At 33.6% G+C, this 22,886-nt stretch overlaps 1 protein-coding gene across 1 annotated transcript in view; it reads right to left on the bottom strand.

Annotated features, from left to right (window-relative positions):
* The window catches only part of MICU3 (mitochondrial calcium uptake family, member 3), a 68,031-nt gene that overhangs the window by 12,555 nt on the left and 32,590 nt on the right, over window positions 1-22,886 (bottom strand). The window contains exons 9-12 of the mRNA XM_011979633.1: window positions 20,671-20,709; window positions 12,770-12,865; window positions 6,519-6,619; window positions 5,746-5,917 (exon numbers count right to left, since the gene is read on the bottom strand). Coding sequence (XP_011835023.1) covers window positions 5,746-5,917; window positions 6,519-6,619; window positions 12,770-12,865; window positions 20,671-20,709 — 408 coding nt within the window. The remainder of the gene's footprint in view (window positions 1-5,745; window positions 5,918-6,518; window positions 6,620-12,769; window positions 12,866-20,670; window positions 20,710-22,886) is intronic.

Raw genomic sequence — 22,886 nt, 5'->3', positions numbered from 1 at the left:
CAAAATCCCCCTTCCACCCTTAGCCATGTAGTTTCTTTCCTTAGAGGAACCATTTTCTAGTCCCATGAATCCTTCTAGAGTTAGCATGTTTTTATACTCTACAAATGGCTCTAAATCATGCCCTTTTCACACTTAGTATCTCTTGGAGATAGTTCTACGCTAGTAAAGAATTTCTTTGATCTCTTTTCAGCTGCACCTTATTCCATTCTATAGATATATCATGATATATTTGATTAGCGACTTACTGAAAGACATTTAGGCATTTCCAACCGGTTACTATTACAAACAACATTATAATGAATAACCTTGTACATATGCCACTTCATCATGAGTGAATATATCTGTAGGTAAAATTCATAGAAACAAAAAAGCTTCAAGTTCTACATTTTAAAATACCATCTATCCATCAATTAACAGGAGTTCAACATAATATATATATTTGCATACATATACATAAAATATATTTGTATAATGAAATAAGCAAATTATACAGTATGTTAGAATATGAAAATGCTATGGAAATAAAAACAGATTAAGGTAGGAAGGAATAAGGAATGCCAGGAGAGGGAGTATCATTTATATAATAGGTTATATATTATTCATATAATAGGCTATTATTTATATATTAGAAAGGGTAGGCATCATTGAGAAATAGCATAATGAGCCATGTGGCTATTAAGGGAAGAACATTCTTGTCAGAGGGGAAAACATATACAAAGCCCCAAGACAGAAGAGTTGAGAAACGGTAAAGAGTTTCTGCGGTTGGTGCAGAGTGAGCAAGCAGGATCAGAATATAGGAAGTGAGGTCAAAGGTAATGAGGGAGCAGTGTGTGTAGGAGCCACTGTAAGGATTTTGGCTTTTACTTTGAGAAGAGTGGCGATCTTACCGTGGTATGATCGAAATCACAGTCAAAAGCATTTCCGTGAATGCTAAATGCTGAACAGATTGCAGAGAGGCAAAGTTGGAGGATGATCTGGGAGGAAATTCCAATAATCCAGGCAAGACAGAATGATGACTCGGATGGTAGCAGTGGAGGTGGCTAGGAGTGGTTAAATTCTTATACAGGTAGTATCAATAGGATTTGCTGATAGACTGATTGTATGTAGAATGTGAAAAGAGGGAGTCCAAAATTTTGGCCACAAGAACTGAGAAGAACCGACTTTGTATGAACTGAAAGAGGGAAGATGGTTTGTGGAACAAGTTTTATGGGAATGACCAGTAGTTCAGGTTTGTAACCATTAAGCCTGAGATATCTATTGGATCTTCAAGTGAAGATGCTGAGTAGGTAGTACAATGTAAAAGCCTGAAATTCAGGGGAGAAGTTTAAGCTGCAGACAATGTGGAGGTTTAAACACTAATGACTACTAATCAGTCATCCTGACTGTACCCTTGACTGCTAGATTCACATATCCAACTTGCCTGCTTAATTTTTCATTTAGATAACTATTAGGAATCTAAAATATGACTGGTTCATAAGAAAACTCTTGATTCCCTCCTAACCCTACATTCATGGTTTTGCTTAGCTCAGCAAATGGCACTGTTTCAGCTTGTGGTTCAAGCCAAAGCCCTAGGAGTTCTTGATTCCTTTTTCTCTTATAATGAAATATAATCCATGAACAGGTACTATCGTCTCTACTTTTTAAATGATCCAATCAATATCTGACCCCTTTTCCCTACTCTTACCCTGGTCCAAGCCATGCTTTTCTATTGCCTGGGCACCTATAACAGTATCTTAACCTGTCTCTTCCTTTCAAACCCAGGCCACCTAAAATCTATTCTGTTACGTAGCAGCCAAGATATCTTTTGAAACATGCATCAGATATCTGGCGCATGAATTAGACCACATCTAAGTGTCACAGTTGATTGTCAATACTTGTTGAATATTTGCTGAATGAGTATCATGCCTATGCTCTAAAGCAAGGTTCACAAACTTCTTCTGTAAAGGGCCAGAGAGTCAATATTTTCATTTTCACTGGCTACATGGTCTCTGTTGCCTCAACTTTACCATTATGGTGCAAAATCAGCTGCAGACAGTATATTAAACGAACGAGCACGGCTGTGTTCCAATACAATTTTACTTACAAAATTAGGAAGTCGGGTAGTTTGCTGACTTCCTGCTTTAAAGTTTAAACATTATAATGGCTTCCCATCACTTTTAGAATCACTATTTGAATAAAGACTAAACTTCTTACCTTAGCCTACAGAATCTTAAAAGATTTGACCCATATCCACCTTTCCTTACTCATCTCCAATTTTCCTGTCCACTTACTTTAACTTTTGGCATTTTCTCAAATAAACTGAGCTTTTCTGTCCTCAGGTCCTTGGCATTTGCTGTTACCTCTACCTGGAAGACTTTACCCAGAACTTTGCATAGCTCATTCTTCATAGTCTCTCCCCAGAAGCTACCTTTTCACTCTTCAGCAAAGCCCTTCCTGACAGTCTCCTTTCTTTTCTGGTCCCCGTGACTCTTGCTCCCTTTCATAACATTTATCAGAACTGAAAGTATATCTTTTTTTACTTGTTTATTTTGTCTCTCCACTAAGATATATTTCCATGAGAGAAGGACTTTGCTTATGTTGCCACTTGAGCCCCAGTGGTTGGAATAAAGCCAAGCAAATAGTAGATGCTCAATAAATATCTGCTAGGTAAACAAATGAAAATGAAAGTAATTTAGAAATGTAAAGTGCTATTCAAATATTAGTAGCTGTTACTCTTCTGGAGAGAAGGAGATGACAGATGGAAAGAAGGGGAAGAGTTAAGTAGGTGGAAGGAAGGGAAAGACATAAGTGGAGCGTGGTAAGAATATCATTGGCTTAGAAAGCCTTGGATTTGAATCCTTGGACAAGGGTCTAAGTATCTGAAAGCCTCAGCTTCCATTGTTGTAAAAGAAAGATGCCAAAGAATGCTGTCAAGCCTAGAAAGCCTGAAATTCAGGGGAGAAGTTTAAGCTGCAGACAATGTGGAGGTTTAAACACTAATGACTACTAATCAGTCATCCTGACTGTACCCTTGACTGCTAGATTCACATATCCAACTTGCCTGCTTAATTTTTCATTTAGATAACTATTAGGAATCTAAAATATGACTGGTTCATAAGAAAACTCTTGATTCCCTCCTAACCCTACATTCATGGTTTTGCTTAGCTCAGCAAATGGCACTGTTTCAGCTTGTGGTTCAAGCCAAAGCCCTAGGAGTTCTTGATTCCTTTTTCTCTTATAATGAAATATAATCCATGAACAGGTACTATCGTCTCTACTTTTTAAATGATCCAATCAATATCTGACCCCTTTTCCCTACTCTTACCCTGGTCCAAGCCATGCTTTTCTATTGCCTGGGCACCTATAACAGTATCTTAACCTGTCTCTTCCTTTCAAACCCAGGCCACCTAAAATCTATTCTGTTACGTAGCAGCCAAGATATCTTTTGAAACATGCATCAGATATCTGGCACATGAATTAGACCACATCTAAGTGTCACAGTTGATTGTCAATACTTGTTGAATATTTGCTGAATGAGTATCATGCCTATGCTCTAAAGCAAGGTTCACAAACTTCTTCTGTAAAGGGCCAGAGAGTCAATATTTTCATTTTCACTGGCTACATGGTCTCTGTTGCCTCAACTTTACCATTATGGTGCAAAATCAGCTGCAGACAGTATATTAAACGAACGAGCACGGCTGTGTTCCAATACAATTTTACTTACAAAATTAGGAAGTCGGGTAGTTTGCTGACTTCCTGCTTTAAAGTTTAAACATTATAATGGCTTCCCATCACTTTTAGAATCACTATTTGAATAAAGACTAAACTTCTTACCTTAGCCTACAGAATCTTAAAAGATTTGACCCATATCCACCTTTCCTTACTCATCTCCAATTTTCCTGTCCACTTACTTTAACTTTTGGCATTTTCTCAAATAAACTGAGCTTTTCTGTCCTCAGGTCCTTGGCATTTGCTGTTACCTCTACCTGGAAGACTTTACCCAGAACTTTGCATAGCTCATTCTTCATAGTCTCTCCCCAGAAGCTACCTTTTCACTCTTCAGCAAAGCCCTTCCTGACAGTCTCCTTTCTTTTCTGGTCCCCGTGACTCTTGCTCCCTTTCATAACATTTATCAGAACTGAAAGTATATCTTTTTTTACTTGTTTATTTTGTCTCTCCACTAAGATATATTTCCATGAGAGAAGGACTTTGCTTATGTTGCCACTTGAGCCCCAGTGGTTGGAATAAAGCCAAGCAAATAGTAGATGCTCAATAAATATCTGCTAGGTAAACAAATGAAAATGAAAGTAATTTAGAAATGTAAAGTGCTATTCAAATATTAGTAGCTGTTACTCTTCTGGAGAGAAGGAGATGACAGATGGAAAGAAGGGGAAGAGTTAAGTAGGTGGAAGGAAGGGAAAGACATAAGTGGAGCGTGGTAAGAATATCATTGGCTTAGAAAGCCTTGGATTTGAATCCTTGGACAAGGGTCTAAGTATCTGAAAGCCTCAGCTTCCATTGTTGTAAAAGAAAGATGCCAAAGAATGCTGTCAAGCCTAGAAGGCTGCTCTGAGCATTGACGAGATAATGCAGAAAAAAAAAAAAATCAAAATAAATGAGAATCAATTAATTTTGGTTCACGTGCAAAATTTTCCATTTCTACAAGTAATCATTTGTGGTGCTTAAGATACATCTAGAAATTGGAATTGTTCAGAAACTGAATTTAACTTAAAAAAACTTAACCTTTTAAGTTACAGATTTTAATGTTTCCATTTAATAAAAGCAAAAAAAAAAAAAATGCAGATTCAAGGCCCTAAGTAATACCCCAGTAGCTGGAAAAATTGCACCACTAGGGTAGTACAATTTTCAATATTTATTTTTAGGGAAGTACCTATGAATTGGAAAAATTCCGTTTAACATGGAAAACAGATAAAAAGTACTCTAATTCAGAGATATCGTAAACTAATTGCCAAATGTAACAAGTCTTTTTTTTTTTTTTTTTTTCCATTCCTTAGAGGAAATGGAGAACTGTTAACATTGTCACAGTGTATCCATTCTAAACAAAGTAAAACTATTTGCAAGTTTTTCTTGGATGATTAACCTGATCCTTGTCTAAACATAAATAGAAGGCAATATATCTAAAACATCCCACGCTTGAAGAGGTACTTGTAACACTAGTTCTATTTGGTTGCAGTGATGCATTCAAATACCACTAGATAATGCAACTGTTCAGAAGCGCTGACAACACATTTGTTACTAAACAAATAGACAATCAGTTGTCCCAGGTTCTTAACCATTCCTGCCATCCAAACTCTTTGAAAAACTTCACTTCAGCTGATGATAAGATCACTCACTCATCAATGGTGGTCTTCAAATGACCTTTTATTAAGGGTGTTATGGAAAGGAATAGAGTGTGACAGAAATGATGTCAACATAAACTTTTTTATGAGGTGATGTTTAGGTAGTAGTCAAAGCATATAGCTAAGTGGAATTCTCCTGAAAAATGATATTCTTAATTTGAATAAAACAATTGGTAGTAGCCTAAAGGAGTTTCGAAATACCTAAGAAAAATGTGGATATGTACCCAGAATTTACAATTAATTTATTTTTGAAAGTGCAGCCACAGCACTTAGGACACAGAATGAAATATATCCAAGATATCTTTTAATCCACAGAGAAGCAAAAGAACTAACAAAAGGGCAATGTGTTTTATAGGCACATATTACAAAACAGTAACATAACCAACTAAATATGAGGATGAGATACCTTTTCTTCGGGTATACTGTAACGCACATTTTCTAAAAATACTGACGTATTTTCCACATTTGTATATCGTAAAAGAATATGAGCAAAATCTTCTTCACTGATGGTATTCATTCCATTGGAGTAGGAAAGGAATTCTATTTCTAGAACTTCTGTTTGGAGATTATCCATGAATCTATGACAAAAAATGTAACAAAGAATAAAAAGATAAATAAAGAGTTATGATAACAGGAGATGATGAAATGTCCCAGAAAAGGTTACATTTGGAAATAATTGTATGATGACACAAAGATTAACAAAGTTCCTCCCTGTAAATGAGAATGAAAAGAGCACAGGATCTGTGAGGCTTTACCACTTAATGGTGGTAGCACCTGGGGCAAATAACTTAGCCTTTCAGGGGTGTAGTTTCCTCATCTATAACCTGGGGATAACAAAAGTACCTTGCAGAGTAGTAATGATACTTAAACTACTTGTTACTATCACTGCAGCTTATTGAGACAAGGAATTGGCAACATACTTTCTTCTGACTATATAGAAGATAACAACAATTCAGATATCTGGAATTTTAAAAAATCGTTCAGTAACTTCCTGTTATAATTATCAATATAACCACTGGTATGTAGGTACTGATAAATGTGGGTATTTATTATACACAGGATCTTATTTAAGATTAAAGTAACAAAGGAGGTGAGTATTGCTGTACTAGACAATGTCTAAAGATCCTTCTGATTTCAGTAGGCTAATAATTTTTAATAAAAATATAAAAATAAGCTCACCTATAAAAATCTTCAAAGTTGAGCTCAGCTTTTCCTTTCTTTCCAAAAAAGTGTACAAGAAGTGTAGTATCTGTTACTAAACTTGTGATGTCATCAGCACGCTTAAAAATAAATCACAATTTGAAAGTTAGCTTCAATAAAAGAAACAGAATAGGGATACCCAATATCTCTCAAATAATTTTGTTATCGACATACAAACATCAAGAATGTAAATATATTAATATTGGAATGAAAAACACAGGCACATTAATACATGCAATTATAGTTAAAATAAAGCTCACATTTTAGTAATCGAACTTTGAATGAAACTGATCTTTGTACTCAACAAATTTTGAAGATATAAGAAATGTTCAACCTCAAATTATGCATATAGCAGTCTATCTTTTAAATTATCTAAAATAATTGAAATCCTTTAATAATCATCTAAATATTCTATTTTTATTCAAGTAATTTAGTTTGGATTTTCCTAATCAATCTGAAAAATTATTTTTTTTAAATGATGTTCCAAAGAGATATTGAATAAATGGGGCTGACACAAGAATGGTCCCAAGCTTCACAAAACAGCTTCCTTTAACCATTATATTCTGTAATTACGACACTTTAATGGATACTGTATTTGGAAACAGAAAAACTAAAGTAATAATATGATCTTAAAAATTTATATGATCTACAATTTTTTCAAAGTCTTACATAACTTGTCAAATGGATAAAAAATTAATTCCAGAGACTTTTCCTTTTCCACTCAACTTAATAAACTAAGTTCCAAGTATTTTCTTAAAACTGCTTGGTTATAGTCCTTATAAAGTATAATGGCCTATGAAAATCATCCACCTTCCTTTAATGTAGCTTTATAGATCTTCCTTTTCTCTCCTTCCCTTCCTTCCTTCCTTCTCCAGTTGGCCATTAACTCATTTCATAAACTTAGGTACAAAAAGCATAAAATTCAAAGGATTGTAACTTTCCTATACATCATCCTAGGAAATGTGAAAAAAAGAGTTTAAATAATCCTATTTTTTATTCAAGAAAAATAGCTGTAGATAGGCACACAGTTTTATTACTTTTTGTCCAGAACCCTGATAGTACTCCACAGAAAACGTAAGACAGAAAACAAATACTTCTCTACAAAGGATCAGTCTTCTGTGGCTGCGGACCAAAAGTCTCATTCATCCAGACACTAAATTTTCATATTCCTTTGATTCCTCACAGCCCCTCTTCCTAATCTTTCATAAAGATGGCAATTTTATCCTTCATAACATTTGTTAAATCTTTATTTCCTTTCTCCATGGACCAAATCTGCTTCTCTTTTAATGATTAACATGGAGTAACAGAGACCACATCTGATTTCCCCTGCACATGTCCCCTTTTAATGCATTAAAATCTGTTTCTAAAGTGACTAATTATTCACATTTGTCTTAAAAACTCCAGCATGTAGGGTATCTATACTTTAAATTATCTAAAACTGTTGACATTCTTTAGTAATCGTTTAAATATTCTACTTACATTTAAGTAATTTAGTTTAGATTTTCCTAATCATTCCAGCATATAACCTCCTTATCATTGGTTTGGTAGATCTCTACTACTACTACTCAGTTTACTCTGCTGAGAAATCCCAAGTATCCTCCATAGCTGGGATACCTGAGAAGTTGTCTACAATAAAACCAACTTCTTTGAGGATTTGATAGTGGTTTGATCTGTTTGCCAGGAGAAAAAAAATACAGCCAGGTAGCCAAGTGTCACATACTATGTTTTAAATGCATCTTCTTGAACAAGCTTCTTATGAAAGTTGAGGAATATTAGTGGTGCCAGTCTTTTGGGGATCCATAAGTGAGAGGAGACTAGTATAATTGGAGTAGCTCTAAAAGGCATTACTTTCCCCAGAACTTTAAGTTGAAGAGGCAGCCTGCTCTAATAGAACAAGATTTAAAATCAGAAGACCTGGGTCACTGACTTTTTTTTTACCTTCAGCTTTCTTATCTATAAAATGGGAACAATCCTAACCATAACAACAATTTTGCGGATAAAGTTAAAATATAAGCAAACAAATGTTCTTCTTAGTAGTCATAAGACGCAAATAACTTTTGGGAAAAAAAATCTGATATTAATTATAGGCACTCTTTTTGTGATTTAATAGAGTCTAGCTTAATAAGTTTATTATCTTATTTATTATCAGTTTAAATTAGTAGGAGGAGGAACTATTTCAGAGGTTATTCCACCCCCGAGTGCAGCATAAGAGTAGAGGCTCTTGCCTCTGTCCGGAAGCTAGAAGAATGGGGTGAGAGGAAAGGAGACAGAGTAGATTAGAAGGGGGAAATGGTGGTTTTGAAAAAGTTGCTTACTTCACAAATAGCCAGTATTGTGGTGAGCAAATAAGATGGTTTAAGAGTCAGATTGCTGGCTTTGAATCCAGACACTTCTCATTATTTAAGTGACCTTACAGAAGTTAATCTGTTGAGGATATCACTATCTTAAGGAATAATAATAGTATCTATCCCAAAGGCTTGCGGTAAGGATGAGGTAACACATTTAAATCATTTAGCCCTGTGACTAGTGTACTGTAAATGCTTACTAAGTGTTAGCTGTTATTATGTATTTTTATCAAATATATTTCAGGACACTGAAAAGGGACTAGACAAGACAGAAAAGATAAGAAAGTTGAGGGCGGGCGTGGTGGCTCACGCCTGTAATCCCATCACTTTGGGAGGCCAAGGCGGGTGGATCACGAGGTCCAGAGATCGAGACCATCCTGGCTAACATGGTGAAACCCTGTCTCTACTAAAAATACAAAAAATCAGCCGGGCGCCTGTAGTCCCAGCTACTTGGGAGGCTGAGGCAGGAGAATGGCATGAACCCTGGAGGCAGAGCTTGCAGTGAGCCTGAGCTTGCAGTGAGCCGAGATAGCGCCACTGCACCCCAGCCTGGGCAACACAGCCAGACTCTGTCTCAAAAAAAAAAAAAAAAGGAAAGTAAAGAAAAGAATGTTGAATCGTAATAAAAAAAGATTTTTACATCGTACACTCTTCTTTTTTGCTGTTGAAATTACATATTATATACATCTGGAAAAAGAGCCTTAAAATGAGTGGTTATAGGAACACCAAAAGTTAGTGAATTCAGATAACATAATTAAGGAATGTTTTCTTACAGTGTGAGATGTCCTTTTCAAGACACAGTATACTAAAATAAGATGGCTTTGTCTTATACAGGTTTTAAATAATGACCTCATTCAGCCAGTTTTTGTCATGCCCACTGAGCAGAGATCTTCACTTAACAGTCTTTCAGCATCAAAATCTTATGAGATGTATGTTGCACTTATCCAGATAATCCAGATCCAGTGAGGCATAAGTAACAGTGACAACAGAGAGATGAAAATGAAAATGGGGAAAACTTTTCCCCCACTCAGAGAAACAGAGTACTGCTCAGTCACTGAAAACTATACCAGTGTCCTTGGTATCCTAACAGTGTTACATAACTTACATCACCCAAGGATTGAGATGAAAATAGAGACTTTAATCCTGTGATTCTTGTGCTTATTGTTAAAATAAACTGAATTCAGGTATTTTCATAACAAAGGGAGAAAAAGCCACAAAAGAACCCTGTGGACCATTTATACAAAGGACATTATCTTACTTTGCTTTGATTAAAAACTATTTAAAATGATTTCATCAAAAATAAAATAAACAAAACTTGCATGAAATATATCAAACTATTAAAGGGCTTAAAATATTCTTTTAACATATTTTTATTGATTATAATGTGATAACAACCCTATGAAATATCCAAAGACTGGAGGAAATCTTCAAACTTTTCATTTTGTTAATAAAGTTTTTGAATAACCTATTGAAATTTACCAAGGATATGTAATTGAACACAAATTGAAAGCAAAATTTTACATTTCATCTGTAGAACACAAAACAGTATTTACAATTTTGACACTGACAGACTGTATTCAACAGTTGCATAATATACTCATCATACTGCACTAAGAATTTATTATATATGATCTTGGTTAGAAAGTGGTCTTAGCTATGATACTCAAATTTTCATTACGTGGTTTCACAGTAATTGGAGACACAGAGGTTTACTGTAATTTTAAAAATCTATGGTTAGAAACAGCTCCAGACTAGAATATGAGGGGCTAATATCCAAGTTCCCTATACTATTTAGAGATTTTATCTCAGTAATTACATATTAAATATATAACAAATAAATACAAATAACAAATAGATTTCCAAGCCTTCTTTCTGAACCAATTTGAATCCTGAAATACTAATACTGTAAACAGTTCTGTATTCCACTGGTATTCACAGTAACCTATAAGGATTTATATAATTAGTTGTAACTGAACTGTAGTTAATTCTCAATTATTATTCTAATGTGGGAGGGTAGTAACAGATACTCCCCAAGTAATTATTTTATTTGGAACACGATATTTAAGTTTTGTTTTGTTTTCTTCTTTTTCCTTTCTTTCTTCTATCAGATTTACTTTCAGGGAATTTGATTCAATTCATTCATTAATTTAGCAGCTTAGAATCAGTATATGGATTAATTACAGCCAATAGTGTGCTGGCAAACTGAACTGTCCAGAATAAAAAAAAAAAAGGCCGATTTGTAATGTTGGCCAGTTTCTGTGATATTCATATTCCTATTATAGCCACTTTCAAGTACCAAAGGGGGTGTCACACAGTGTTGAGTTGGGAAGAGGTGTGCAGAATTAATTAGCTCTGTAAAAGCCCACCAGCTCCAGCCTATCTACAATAGAACCATATACATTTTCCAAAGATCTTAAACAAATCATATAATTCTCTGAGTACACAGGACCTGACTGGTTTTCTGATATTAAACTTACCAAGATTTAAGTTAAATTCAATCTCTAATTAGCAGATTTTGTCTAACTGAGAATGTCTACCAGAGTTAAATGGGATTAAGATGGTTGGAGGCTGGAAGGTGGATACTCTAGTATGGGGAGAGACAATGATATGACCGTTGATTTGAAGCATGGAAGCTAGGACACAGTTGACTTGTAGGGACTCTAAGAGGTAATGTTCCCAGCTGCTCTTATTTTTAAGCGCTGACTACTACAATGTACCTATATAAATGATTACAAAATAAAGTGCTTCTAAAATATCTGTAAATGGAACATCTGCCATGTCATACCTAAACATGGTTCACTTTTAAAAGGTAATTTTAAAAGGTAATTGTTGGTCATAATTACATCACAGTTATATATCACAGACATATTAAACATAGGACAAAATACTTTATTTGCTTTGGGACTTTAAAATTGAGCAAGGGTGACAAAATTAACATTTTGAAGTGTTTGCCCTAGTCTAGATATGTCAATAGAGTAACACTGTAATACATGGATAACAGAAGTCACAACTGATTCCAGTTTACTTCTCCAGATATTTTTAGGTATAACTTTTAAAAGTTAAAGTCTAGAAAAAGAAATGAGAAGCCCACTTTAAAGAGAAAGAGATAATGAAAAATAAATCTCAGTATTTATGAAAAGTCTTTTCTGGTAAGACTGCTAGCTGCCTCTAATAAAGTTCTTAGGAAAAATTCTTAATAAGAAACACAAAACAGTGTTTCTAAGATACGGCCCGTCTTGAAAAACTAGAAATCCCTATTGACAGTGTCGTAAGAATGGGATAATGGAAGCAGTCTACTCCAATGCAGCAGTAAGATACAGATCTGTACGAAATTCAAAAACGGTAATAAAACTGAGATAAGGTCGGTCTGCTTTTTATTTTCACTATGCACTGGCAATCTTAATGTCAAGGTAAAATATTCCTCCCTTCCTTGACTGACTGTTCCTACTACCATACCTTCTCAAACTCCCATACCCCGGGCCCTTGGTAAGCCACTCACTATCAATACTGGGAAATTTGTTTAAATCTAACATATTTCTGAAGAGTCAGGTATCTTTTATTGGGGGAAACATTTCAGCACTTCATGTAACATGGTAAATTGTAAGCTTAAAAGATTCAGTGAAACTTTAAAATACATATATTCTAATTTCTACATAGAGATCCTTAGGTAAAAAAAAAAAAAATGTCATTTCCTTTTAATTAAGTTGAACTGTCAAAGCTGACGTATTCAAATACACAGTTTATATACAGTAATTTTTGCTCTACTAAAAAAATGGAAAATGTAACATACATGTTGGGTTTCATCACTGTGACTCTAAAATGAAATGAGGACTAGATTAACAAGATGGCAAATAGTACAAGGACCTTGTTGAGGCTTAATTATACCTCTGCGAGGTCTGAAAACAGTGCTTGGCTTGTGTTACGTCTCAGTGTATCCCAATAGCTTCTGGAGACAAGTTCCTCAGCATCTGTTTTAAGAACCTGTAGAAGTTTTAAGAAGCACAACTGAAATCTAAAGAATAGTCACAAAGAATGATAATTTATACACTTTAAATCTAACCAACCTTGCAAAGGAAACACATTAGCTTACCTTTTTTTCTTGTTTGTTTTGTTTTCTGCTGTGCACAACAGTATTGTATTACACTGCTGGTAACTCACATACTTTTAAAGGTGTAATGGTATATAACCACTATTTCTAAGTACAATGTAGCTTTGTCGAAAAGAATCAAATTCTCCGATCTCTCCTTCTGCCCTTCTACTGAAACATGTATAACTTCTAAGAAAGAGTGAAAAAAATTCTATTCACACCTTGTGTGAACTAAATTTGTTTGGGAAAAATTTTGGCAATTTTGTAGCAACCTATTAAAAGATAAATTATTGTTGGCTATCATACATCCTGCTGGTATATCAAAGATTCAAAATAACCTTATCTATACTTTACAGAAACAAAGTTTAAATTCATCCCAAGCTTGTCAAAAAGAAATAGGCTTGTTTTAAGTCAAAGCACTCAAAACTACTTGAGATTTGGCAGGTGTTTCTATTGTGAATGGTTAAGGTACTTCTTATTCTTTTTTACAAGGACAGGATACTAAATTCTATCTGAGAACAGGGTAGTCTGAAGGAGATACCAGGAAGTGTAGATTAAGAAGTGTAGTCAAATCACTCTAGGAAGATGTCAAACTGTAAGCCTAACTTGGATCCCCATAAACAAAAATAATTAAACCCAGTTTCTGTCAGGATTTATCAGGGAAGATTTCACAGTTTCTCAGGTGATCTTTTGGTTAATGTGAGATGAAATGCTGCATGGTGTACTCAAGAGTGACTGGATGAAAATAGAACTTTTCTTTCTTTCATTTTGCCTTAATCTTTAAAAGTCCAGTGCTACTAAAAAAATTATATGCATCTAGGAATTATTTCAAAGGTCCTCTAAGTTTTAATTCCCTATTACTAACTAGAAACACTGCCCACTGCCTATATTTTAATAAAATCTTTATAAAATGTTAATAAAGTATTATTTAGCAGGAACCATTTACATAACACAGACATAAATATTACCGTAACTATAAATGTAGCAAATTGACAGAGAATCTGCATCACTCCCTTTATAATGATACAAGCTTTAACTAAGCAGTTATAAATTAAACAGGTAAAACTAGCTAAATATAGAACTAATACAATTCATTTTCTTTTACATAGATATGGAATAACCTCAGTAAATACCAGCTAGATCAAATGCTTGATCTGAAAATATTATTTACACATTTTGAATGTGGATGCATTTTAAAACTTCAATTCAGAAGGTTAATATGTGATAAAGAAAGGGATTGTTAAACCCACCAAACTAGAAAATACGGCTTACTGTGCACTATTATTAGAAGAGTAGCAGGAACGATTCACTTTGTGAAGCCATGCCTCATCCTTACTTCCAAACACTGTCCACCATCACACACACACACACAAATATATTTATAACATATTAAAAGCTAAAATTAGTTTAACCAACCATATATTTTGTGGGCAAGAAAAAAAAGTAAATATATTAATTATCTCCGAATGTTGGGGTTAGGATGTTTTTAATTTTCGTCTTGCTTTCCCATATTTGAAAATATTTTGAAAATGTGTATTTATCTATCAGGATAATATACAACTTTTCGAATTTAAAAAGTCTTATTTAGAACGTAACAGTTTTACAAGTGTCCTGCCGCAGAAAGCTTTTCTGGTTCATCATTTGGCCTCAGGGATTAAATTATGCTAGAATATACTACTGAATTGCTGTAACTGGATATATTTGTTTTTGTTTTATCTTACATCATCTTTTAAATAATTACAAAGTTTCGGAGGGCAGAAACAATATCCTTACAGCAACTATTGCTGCAGGAAAAAACAGCTAATAAATCAGTGATATGCCTGGCACACTCACTGATTTCTATGTATGTATCTGTTCTGGAGACAGTTTTAAATTTTTTAAACAACAATTTGAACGACGAAGTTCAGAGTAAATTCTCAGAATACGCAAACTAGTAGGAATTTTTATCACCAGGAAAATATTATACAATAAGGATATTTTACATAAGCTTAAAGTAGCAATGAAAGTCAGACTAGATTTTAATAGCAAGAAATGCAAAGCAAATATAAAACCAGAACATATCTACGCATACAGGCTAAGTAAGGAAACGCTGATACAGAAAAATGCCCAGGTGTAACTGGACACTGTGATGGCTGTGAAACAGACCACTATGATGCTTTGATATGTAAATAGGCCAATATGCCAAGACTTCCTGAAGTTTTCTCTGTTATCTTTGTTTGCTATCTGAGCTACTGGCCCCTTTACCAGATGTCATGTTAAGTGTGTAGACCTTCATTAAAAGAGGTAAAAGAATATACAGATAGGAAGCCCAGAACTTCACAAATGAAAGGCATAGGCAAAATGATGTCCTGGATGTAGTGTGTCCTGTAAGTCTGACACATTTTTTGCTTAAGTTCAGAGTCTGTTACTGATAGAACTTTCTTAAACTTTGTAGTTTTGGTCAAAAGTGCCCAATGCCTTTTTGGCTGAGCCAAAGCAGGATCCCTTTCAAGGCATTCCATGCCACATATGACTGAAAGGGAGGAAGGTAGCAAGAAAGGAAGAGACAAAAAAGGAAAAGAGGAAGGAAAGAAGGAAATAAAGAGGGAAGGAGGAAAGGAGGGAAAAAGGAAGTTAGGAGGAAAGAAGATTGATTTAGAGATGGTTAATATATCACTGTGGTAAGCAGAATAATGGCTCCCTAAAGTTCCCGTGTTCAGACAGCCAAATACCCTGTCTGAATAAAGGGTCTAAGAAGGTTCTATTCAGAGATTAAACAAACTAGGGGAAAATAAAGTAACAGTCCATAGGAACAGACAGTAAAGTACACTGTCTTTGCTATTAGTGATATTTAAACACAAACACACACACACAAATTAAAACTATATCTTTATACTTCATGTCACCATGACAACCATGGCCCTAAAAACTGTAATCTGAGACTTGTTATTTAAAGAGACATGGGACTGCACCCTAGGTACATCATAGGAAAAAAAGAAAAAGAAAACTGAACACAATCCTCCCAGGAAGAACATATCCTTAATCTAGTCCTCAAAGAATCTGAACAGAGACAACAATTGTATGCTCACAACGCAAAACTGCTGAAGACAAAAGAACATAAGCCACCCTAAGTGAGAGCCAGCAGAAACAACAGAACCAGATGTGCAGACTTCCAACACCGAAATGGTTAGATATGAAATGCAAAATAACTTTGATAACTTTGAAAAATATGAAGCTAGATCTGAAAGGATTATTCAGGAAAAAACAGACTATCGAAAATTGTTGTACTCTTAGAAAAATAGCCAAGTAAAACTCTTAGAAATTTAACCACTGAAATTTAACATCAGATTACATATATCTCTAGCAGAATTCATGAACCGGAAGATAAATATGAAGAATGCAGCATGAAAAGATAAAAATACGGCAAACTGTTAAGGAGAAATTAAGAGGCATAGAAGAATGAATTTTTTTTTTAATATTTGGTGTGAGTGTGCATACAGCACTACTGCTGCATACTCAAGTACCATGGTTGTCTTCAGAAAGAACACCTGTGTGATGATTTGTGTTGCAAGCTGAACTAGCCACTTTTTTCATGAGCCACCACTTTTACTTGAAAGAACAACTAATAGACAAACCATGGTTATTCAGATTTCAGTATGTGGCAGACATTTTTTTGAAAATGAACCAACCAAGAGCCTGTCACTTCAAAGTAAACAACTGACAGTATTTATTGCCAAAATAACATACTGCAACAGATTGAATGCAAAACAGCTATGAGAAACCAGCTGTCTTCTGGTAAGCCAGACATTAAAGAGATTGGCAAAAAATGTAAAACAATATCACTCTCCTCACTACATTTTTGAAGTTATTTTTCTAAATTAAAAAGTTTATGTTAACATATAATGAGTTTTTAAATTATTGTTTTAAAATAGACTAATATTTTTAAAATCTCAGTCTTAACTTCTAATACGGTAAATATACAATATATAACCTATGTAAAAATCTCTTTTGGATCCTCAACAACTTTCGACATGTAATAGGATCACAGACCACAATGCTTGAAAGCCACTGTTTACAGTAAAAAAAGTGAATTAACTAGGACTACATACAACACAGATGAAACTGGCAATCATGATTTGTTGAGCCCAAGAAACAAGAGACAGAAACATTCATATAACATGATGCCAGTTACATAAACTACAAAAAGGGGTAAAACTAAACTATACTGTTTAGGATGCATAAGTAGGTGTTAAAACCATAGAACAAAGCAAGTAAGTGATTTACATAAAAGTCATGATTGTGTTTATCTTTTGAAAGACATTGAGGGATTATGAGTGGGGATACACATGAAGGGGATTCGTGGTATATGGCAGTATTTTACTTCTTCATCTATATGGTGGTTATAATTCTATCATTATTTATTTTATTGTATATTTACATTTTAATTATAGAAAATTCCTGAACTAAAATATATTTTAAAAATCAGGGAAAGTTTCATCATCACTACAGAAAAAAAAGAAAGTGGTATAAAACACTAAAATAGAGGTAGGTAGTAAATTTATTCTGATAACTAAAAGAGATTTTAGGGCAAAAAACATTTCTAGAGATCTAGGGATAGGATATAATAGAGGACTCAATTCACTAAGACGATATAAATAATCTATAATCTTATACAGGTAACAATTCAAAATATATAAAACAAAAATTAAGAAAATTGTAAGTAGAAGTTAACAAATCTATTGTAACGTATAATTTAACATACTAATTGACAAATCAAGCAGACAAAAACATTAGTAATGACATAGAAGATTTAAAACACATAACTAACATGCTTGGTAATATATATTTGTATATATTACAATCCTGTATCCCAAATTGGAGAATACACATTGTTTTCAAATACAGATCATTTAAGAATATTGATATTGTTTTAGTCCATAAAAAAGTCTCAAAATACATCAAAGAATCAGTACAAAAACTGGTATATTTTCTGTCGGCAATGAAACTAGGAGAATTAAGAATATTATTTTTTAAAAAACCTGTAATGCATGCCAAAGTCAAATGTACTTGACTTTTGGCATTATTTATCCTTTTGAATTTTTGTACTTCTTTTCATCACTGTGCAATGATGAAATTAAGAGTTGACCACATGAGAAATATGAAAAGAATCAGGGTTATTTGGAACAGAAAAGGTTATAAGGTAACAGCTGTCTTCAAGAATACAAAAGTGTATACTTAGTTTTATACTGTAGCAGGAAATACTGTGATGGAAAATAGGCATAATCTACTGTAAGAGTGATTAAATTTTAGAACAGTCCACTACAGGGACCACAGAATCTCTATCTCCATAGTAAAAAGCCAAGCAGGTCACTGCTTTCCCTGAGGAAACTTCTTCCTAAAGGTAGAAACTGGCTCTTATAAATCTCTTAGTTTAAATCCAGCTCTGTGATCTATACTCAAATTAGATACTTGAGTTAATTTACAACTCTGGAAACTAGCAGATAATTGCTAGTTAATTCATAACACCATACTAATCGATTTGTATAATACTTGTATCAATGATATTTCATATACATTTTCAGGCTGCTGGAATTTTTTTAAATTGTAAATGAATTTCCCTTGTTTGCTTGTAGTTTATGAAAATAATAACTCCTTATTGAGCAAATATTTTTCTAGTATAGGAAATATAGTTTATCTAACCAAGTAAACTCATAAGGGAGTCGAAAAATCCTGTAACATTTAAGACTGTATGTAAAAATGACATTGTTACATCACTTTATCGTGTGCATTTTACATAAAAGCTGTCTTCTATAAAATGAAATAAAGGAAAAATATATTACCACAATAAAATGTAAAAATCATAATTTTTTTATTGAACAGGTACAATATAAATAAAATTTGTGATTTAAGTCTGCTTCTCAATATTATTCTCATTAATGACTGCAATTTGCATATGTAGTTTAAACTAGAGCAATATTAGCATCCATTTTCTTTTAGCAACATTATTCTAAGATGTATTTTTTGTTTAATGTATAATCACCCTATATGAAAATTTCTTATGAGATTAAGGGAAAAATAAAAATTGTCAAAGTTAGAAAAATGGTTCATACAATGATGACATATTACATTAGAAAAATAAATCATAGGTCAGGCATGGTAGCTCACGCCTGTAATCCCAGCATTTTGGGAGGCCAAAGTGGGTGGATCACAAGGTCAGGAGATCGAGACCATCCTGGCCAAAATGGTGAAACCCAGTCTCTACTAAAAATACAAAAATTAGCTGGGCGTGGTGGTGTGTGCCTGTAAATCTCAGCTTCTTGGGAGGCTGAGGCAGGAGAATCACTTGAAACAGGGAGTCGGAGGTTGCAGTGAGCTGAGATTGTGCCACTGCACTCCAGCTGGGAGAAAGAGCGAAACTCCGTCTTAAAAAAAAAAAAAATTCATAAAGTCTTAAGTATTGTATGGCATATGGCATTATAATCTGTGAGACTTTCGTCTTACACATTCTAGAAATTTTTGAAATCATTAAGAGTAATCCTTTAAAAATTTAAAGGAAATGACAGGCTTTACTTAATGGAAAAGAGTAGTGATTTCTGTAGAAAAAAATTTAAAGTATCTTACGAGTAATCAAAATTATTTATATGGATCCTATGGACTTGGCTTGTTTCTCAACCCATTGCAGGTCCATTTTGTATAACGAGGAAAAACATCTTGGGTTTAGTTTATGGTGATCAGCCTCCAGTAGCTGTTTAAATCTATAACAAAAATTAGTTTTTATAGTTGGGAATTTTGATTACCTATCCAATATAGGAGGCAACACACCTACTTTTAGAATTGTACACTACAACTAGAATACTTTTAGCTGGATAATATTAAATCAGTGACCCTGAATTCAAGGGCTCCTATGATGGAATCTGTATAAATTGAGGGATCCTTGTAGGAGGCTTAAGGATCCTTGGAGAAATCAAGTGAACTGTACACGTTTACATTCAAAAAGGGCCATGGCCTGTTCTTCTTTAGTAGCTGGGCTAACCAAAAGTGCTGACTTTCTCAGGAGAAAAGAAAGAAGAAAGCTCAGCATAAGAAGAAGAGTACAACTAGAAGTTCATCTACAGAAATTCACAATTTTTTCAAGACAAGTCTGAAAGTCATTATCCTCTTTAGAAATAATATGATAAACTGATATAAACATATCAAGTAGCAGCTTACACCAGATTTTTGTGCAGAGCAGAGGAAACGGCAGGAAACAAAGGCTTTGAAAAAAAATTGTGAGCAAAAGTGAAAATGAAAAAAAGTCTATCCATTAAGACACTTCTTTATTAGAACTGAACAAAGACTGTACATAAGATGGATAGATCTGGTTCATAAAATACCTGTGTTCTGCAGGAACATAGCCTGAGAATCTGCTCTCTCTACATAACTCTTCAAATACTGCTAAAAAATATAAAATTTCAATTATTATGTTTTAGTTGTTGTACACTTACCTTTTCCTTATTTCAATCTAAAGTTAAAGATACATAATTATTCTGCATATTTTAGTCTTTGCATAAATCTAGGAATGAAATGTAACATTAAGGCTTCACTGCACGTATTGTATTCAATAAATTCTAAAACATTCTACGAATAAACAGCAGCTATAGCTTTATATAAAGAAATAACATTATCAAGTATAACAGGTGAGGGCTTTATACATAAAGAACATTTAAAGTATTGTACATACACTATTAGTAGGAGAATGGTATCCATAAAGTTGAAGACGCTGACATACAGCACAAAGGGCCAAATGAAGTGTCATATTTCAGAATGAACCCAAGTACAGCAAAAGAAAAAAGGAAAAAGACGACAAAATAATCAATTAGGAAGGGCAAATCATTATGCTACATTTTATATACACACGAACAATACAAGTGGGATAAATGTTAAAGATGAGTAGCAAAGTTTTAAAAATCTCAGATAATTAAACATTAAATGAATTTGTGCTCATTTCAACCATTTCATTATAACCTTCGAATAGAACTACTGCTTTGAGTAAAACACGTTGCCCTGAAGTATGCAGTTTGATTTGGACATGTTTCCGCAATGCTACATGGCACAGGGGGAAATCCAGATGCAGCAGTATGGCAGTGGAAATGGTAAGAGACACCTGTGCTGGAATCCTGCTCTGCTATGATCAGTGCTGTGACATTAGGCACATGAATCTCTCTAAGACTGTTTTCTCATCTCCAAGCAGGTATAATACTTACCTGGTAGAACTGTCATGAGGACTAAATGGGAGTAACATTTACAATGAGCACAGCATGGAGCTTAGCACATAAGGGTCCCAAGAAATGTTATGTTCATTTCCCTTTTCCCTTCTGAATCACAGTTTTATTTTGGCATATGAAAATTTTTAACTTTAGTTTTGATTTAATTTTTATTTAGGTATGTTAAGATTCAGTTTAAAGTAGCTGCATGGTTCTACTAATTAAAGAATAACTTTAAGTGTTACTACTAGCTAACCTTTGTGAGTGTTTATTACATTTCACATGGTTAAGTGGCTATGTGCTTTAACCTCCATACCAATCACATGTGGTCATCACTCCTAATGCCCCCATTGTACAAATGAAAAAAACAGAGGAACAGAGAGGTTAAGGGCATTGTCCAAGGTCACCCAGGTAATGAGTGGCAGAGCTAATATTCAAACCCCAAAAATCTGGTTCCTGAGCCTGTGCTATACTGTCTCTCTCAGGTAATTCATATATTTTCACAATAAGCTAAATTTTAACTACCTCAAAACTCAGCCAAAATATTCTAAGAATATGTGGAATCATATTGTCATTTCTATCACCTTGATAACATCACCTTACATTTTACATATTCTTTTCTAAGTAAAGTAGTATAACTAAAAAAAATTTTATAACTAAAATCTTTGATAACTAAAGTAATATAAAATAAAACCTCTCTGGTTCAGATCTGCATTATTTAAAATGTGACTAACTAACAACGTTAACACTAATTATCATTATCGCTAAACACAGTAATGACTATTTGGAGAGCTGTATTGTAAAGTGCTGTTAGTTTCAAAGATTAAAGTTCCAAAGATTAAAGATTATTTCTGAATTGCTTTAAGGAAGAGTTCTGATAGCTAAATTACAAAAGTAAGATTTTAGAAGCGCTATTTAAGTTATATAAAATGAATACTTCTGACGTACCTGTGGCTATCAAAGACTTTAGTAAGCATTCATTTATAAATAAACAAATTGTATATTATATTACTTAAAAGTTATTTTAATCTGTTCTTTAAATCTCCTTCCTCACATATTTGAAAGGGAATGGTTCATAAACCCATATAAACATAAAATAATACAATTTAGGGTATGCTGATATAATTTAGATTTTATAATTCAGATGGATTTTCCCTAATTAAGTTAATGAGGTTTTACTCTATCACTATCATAAAATATTTGCATTAAATCAATATTAAATTTCTTATACCTTGGCTGCAGTGATGCTCAGAGTCAAATTTTGTACTAACACTGTAGGCTTTCTCAGTGTGCATTGCCTGCTATAATTTTTCTCTTTTTTATCTCCCTTTATTACTTGATGGATTTATTAATAAATGTTAATGATTAGAATAATACTGTGTTTTTATTGGAGGATGCATAAGTCCTCTCTGGAAGTCGTATAAATAAACAAATAAATAAAACAATTATGTTTATATCCATTGAAATACTATCTACTTTATCATTAAAGTATATCAATAGATTCATTAACATTATTCAACCTCCTTAAATAGTATTTTATTAACAACTTGCCTATTCAGTCAATTATAGTTAGAGGTAATATATCAAAACTAAAATAACTGTTTACTCATTTAGTATATTATTTACAAGAAATAAAATTTAAGAAAGTATTCAATTCTCTAGTGTTCTTTGCTAACACTCTAAACAGTTGCAA

Source organism: Mandrillus leucophaeus, unplaced genomic scaffold, assembly GCF_000951045.1.
Source record: "Mandrillus leucophaeus isolate KB7577 unplaced genomic scaffold, Mleu.le_1.0 Scaffold204, whole genome shotgun sequence".
Taxonomy (NCBI): domain Eukaryota; kingdom Metazoa; phylum Chordata; class Mammalia; order Primates; family Cercopithecidae; genus Mandrillus; species Mandrillus leucophaeus.
This window is presented reverse-complemented; position numbering and strand designations above follow the sequence as displayed.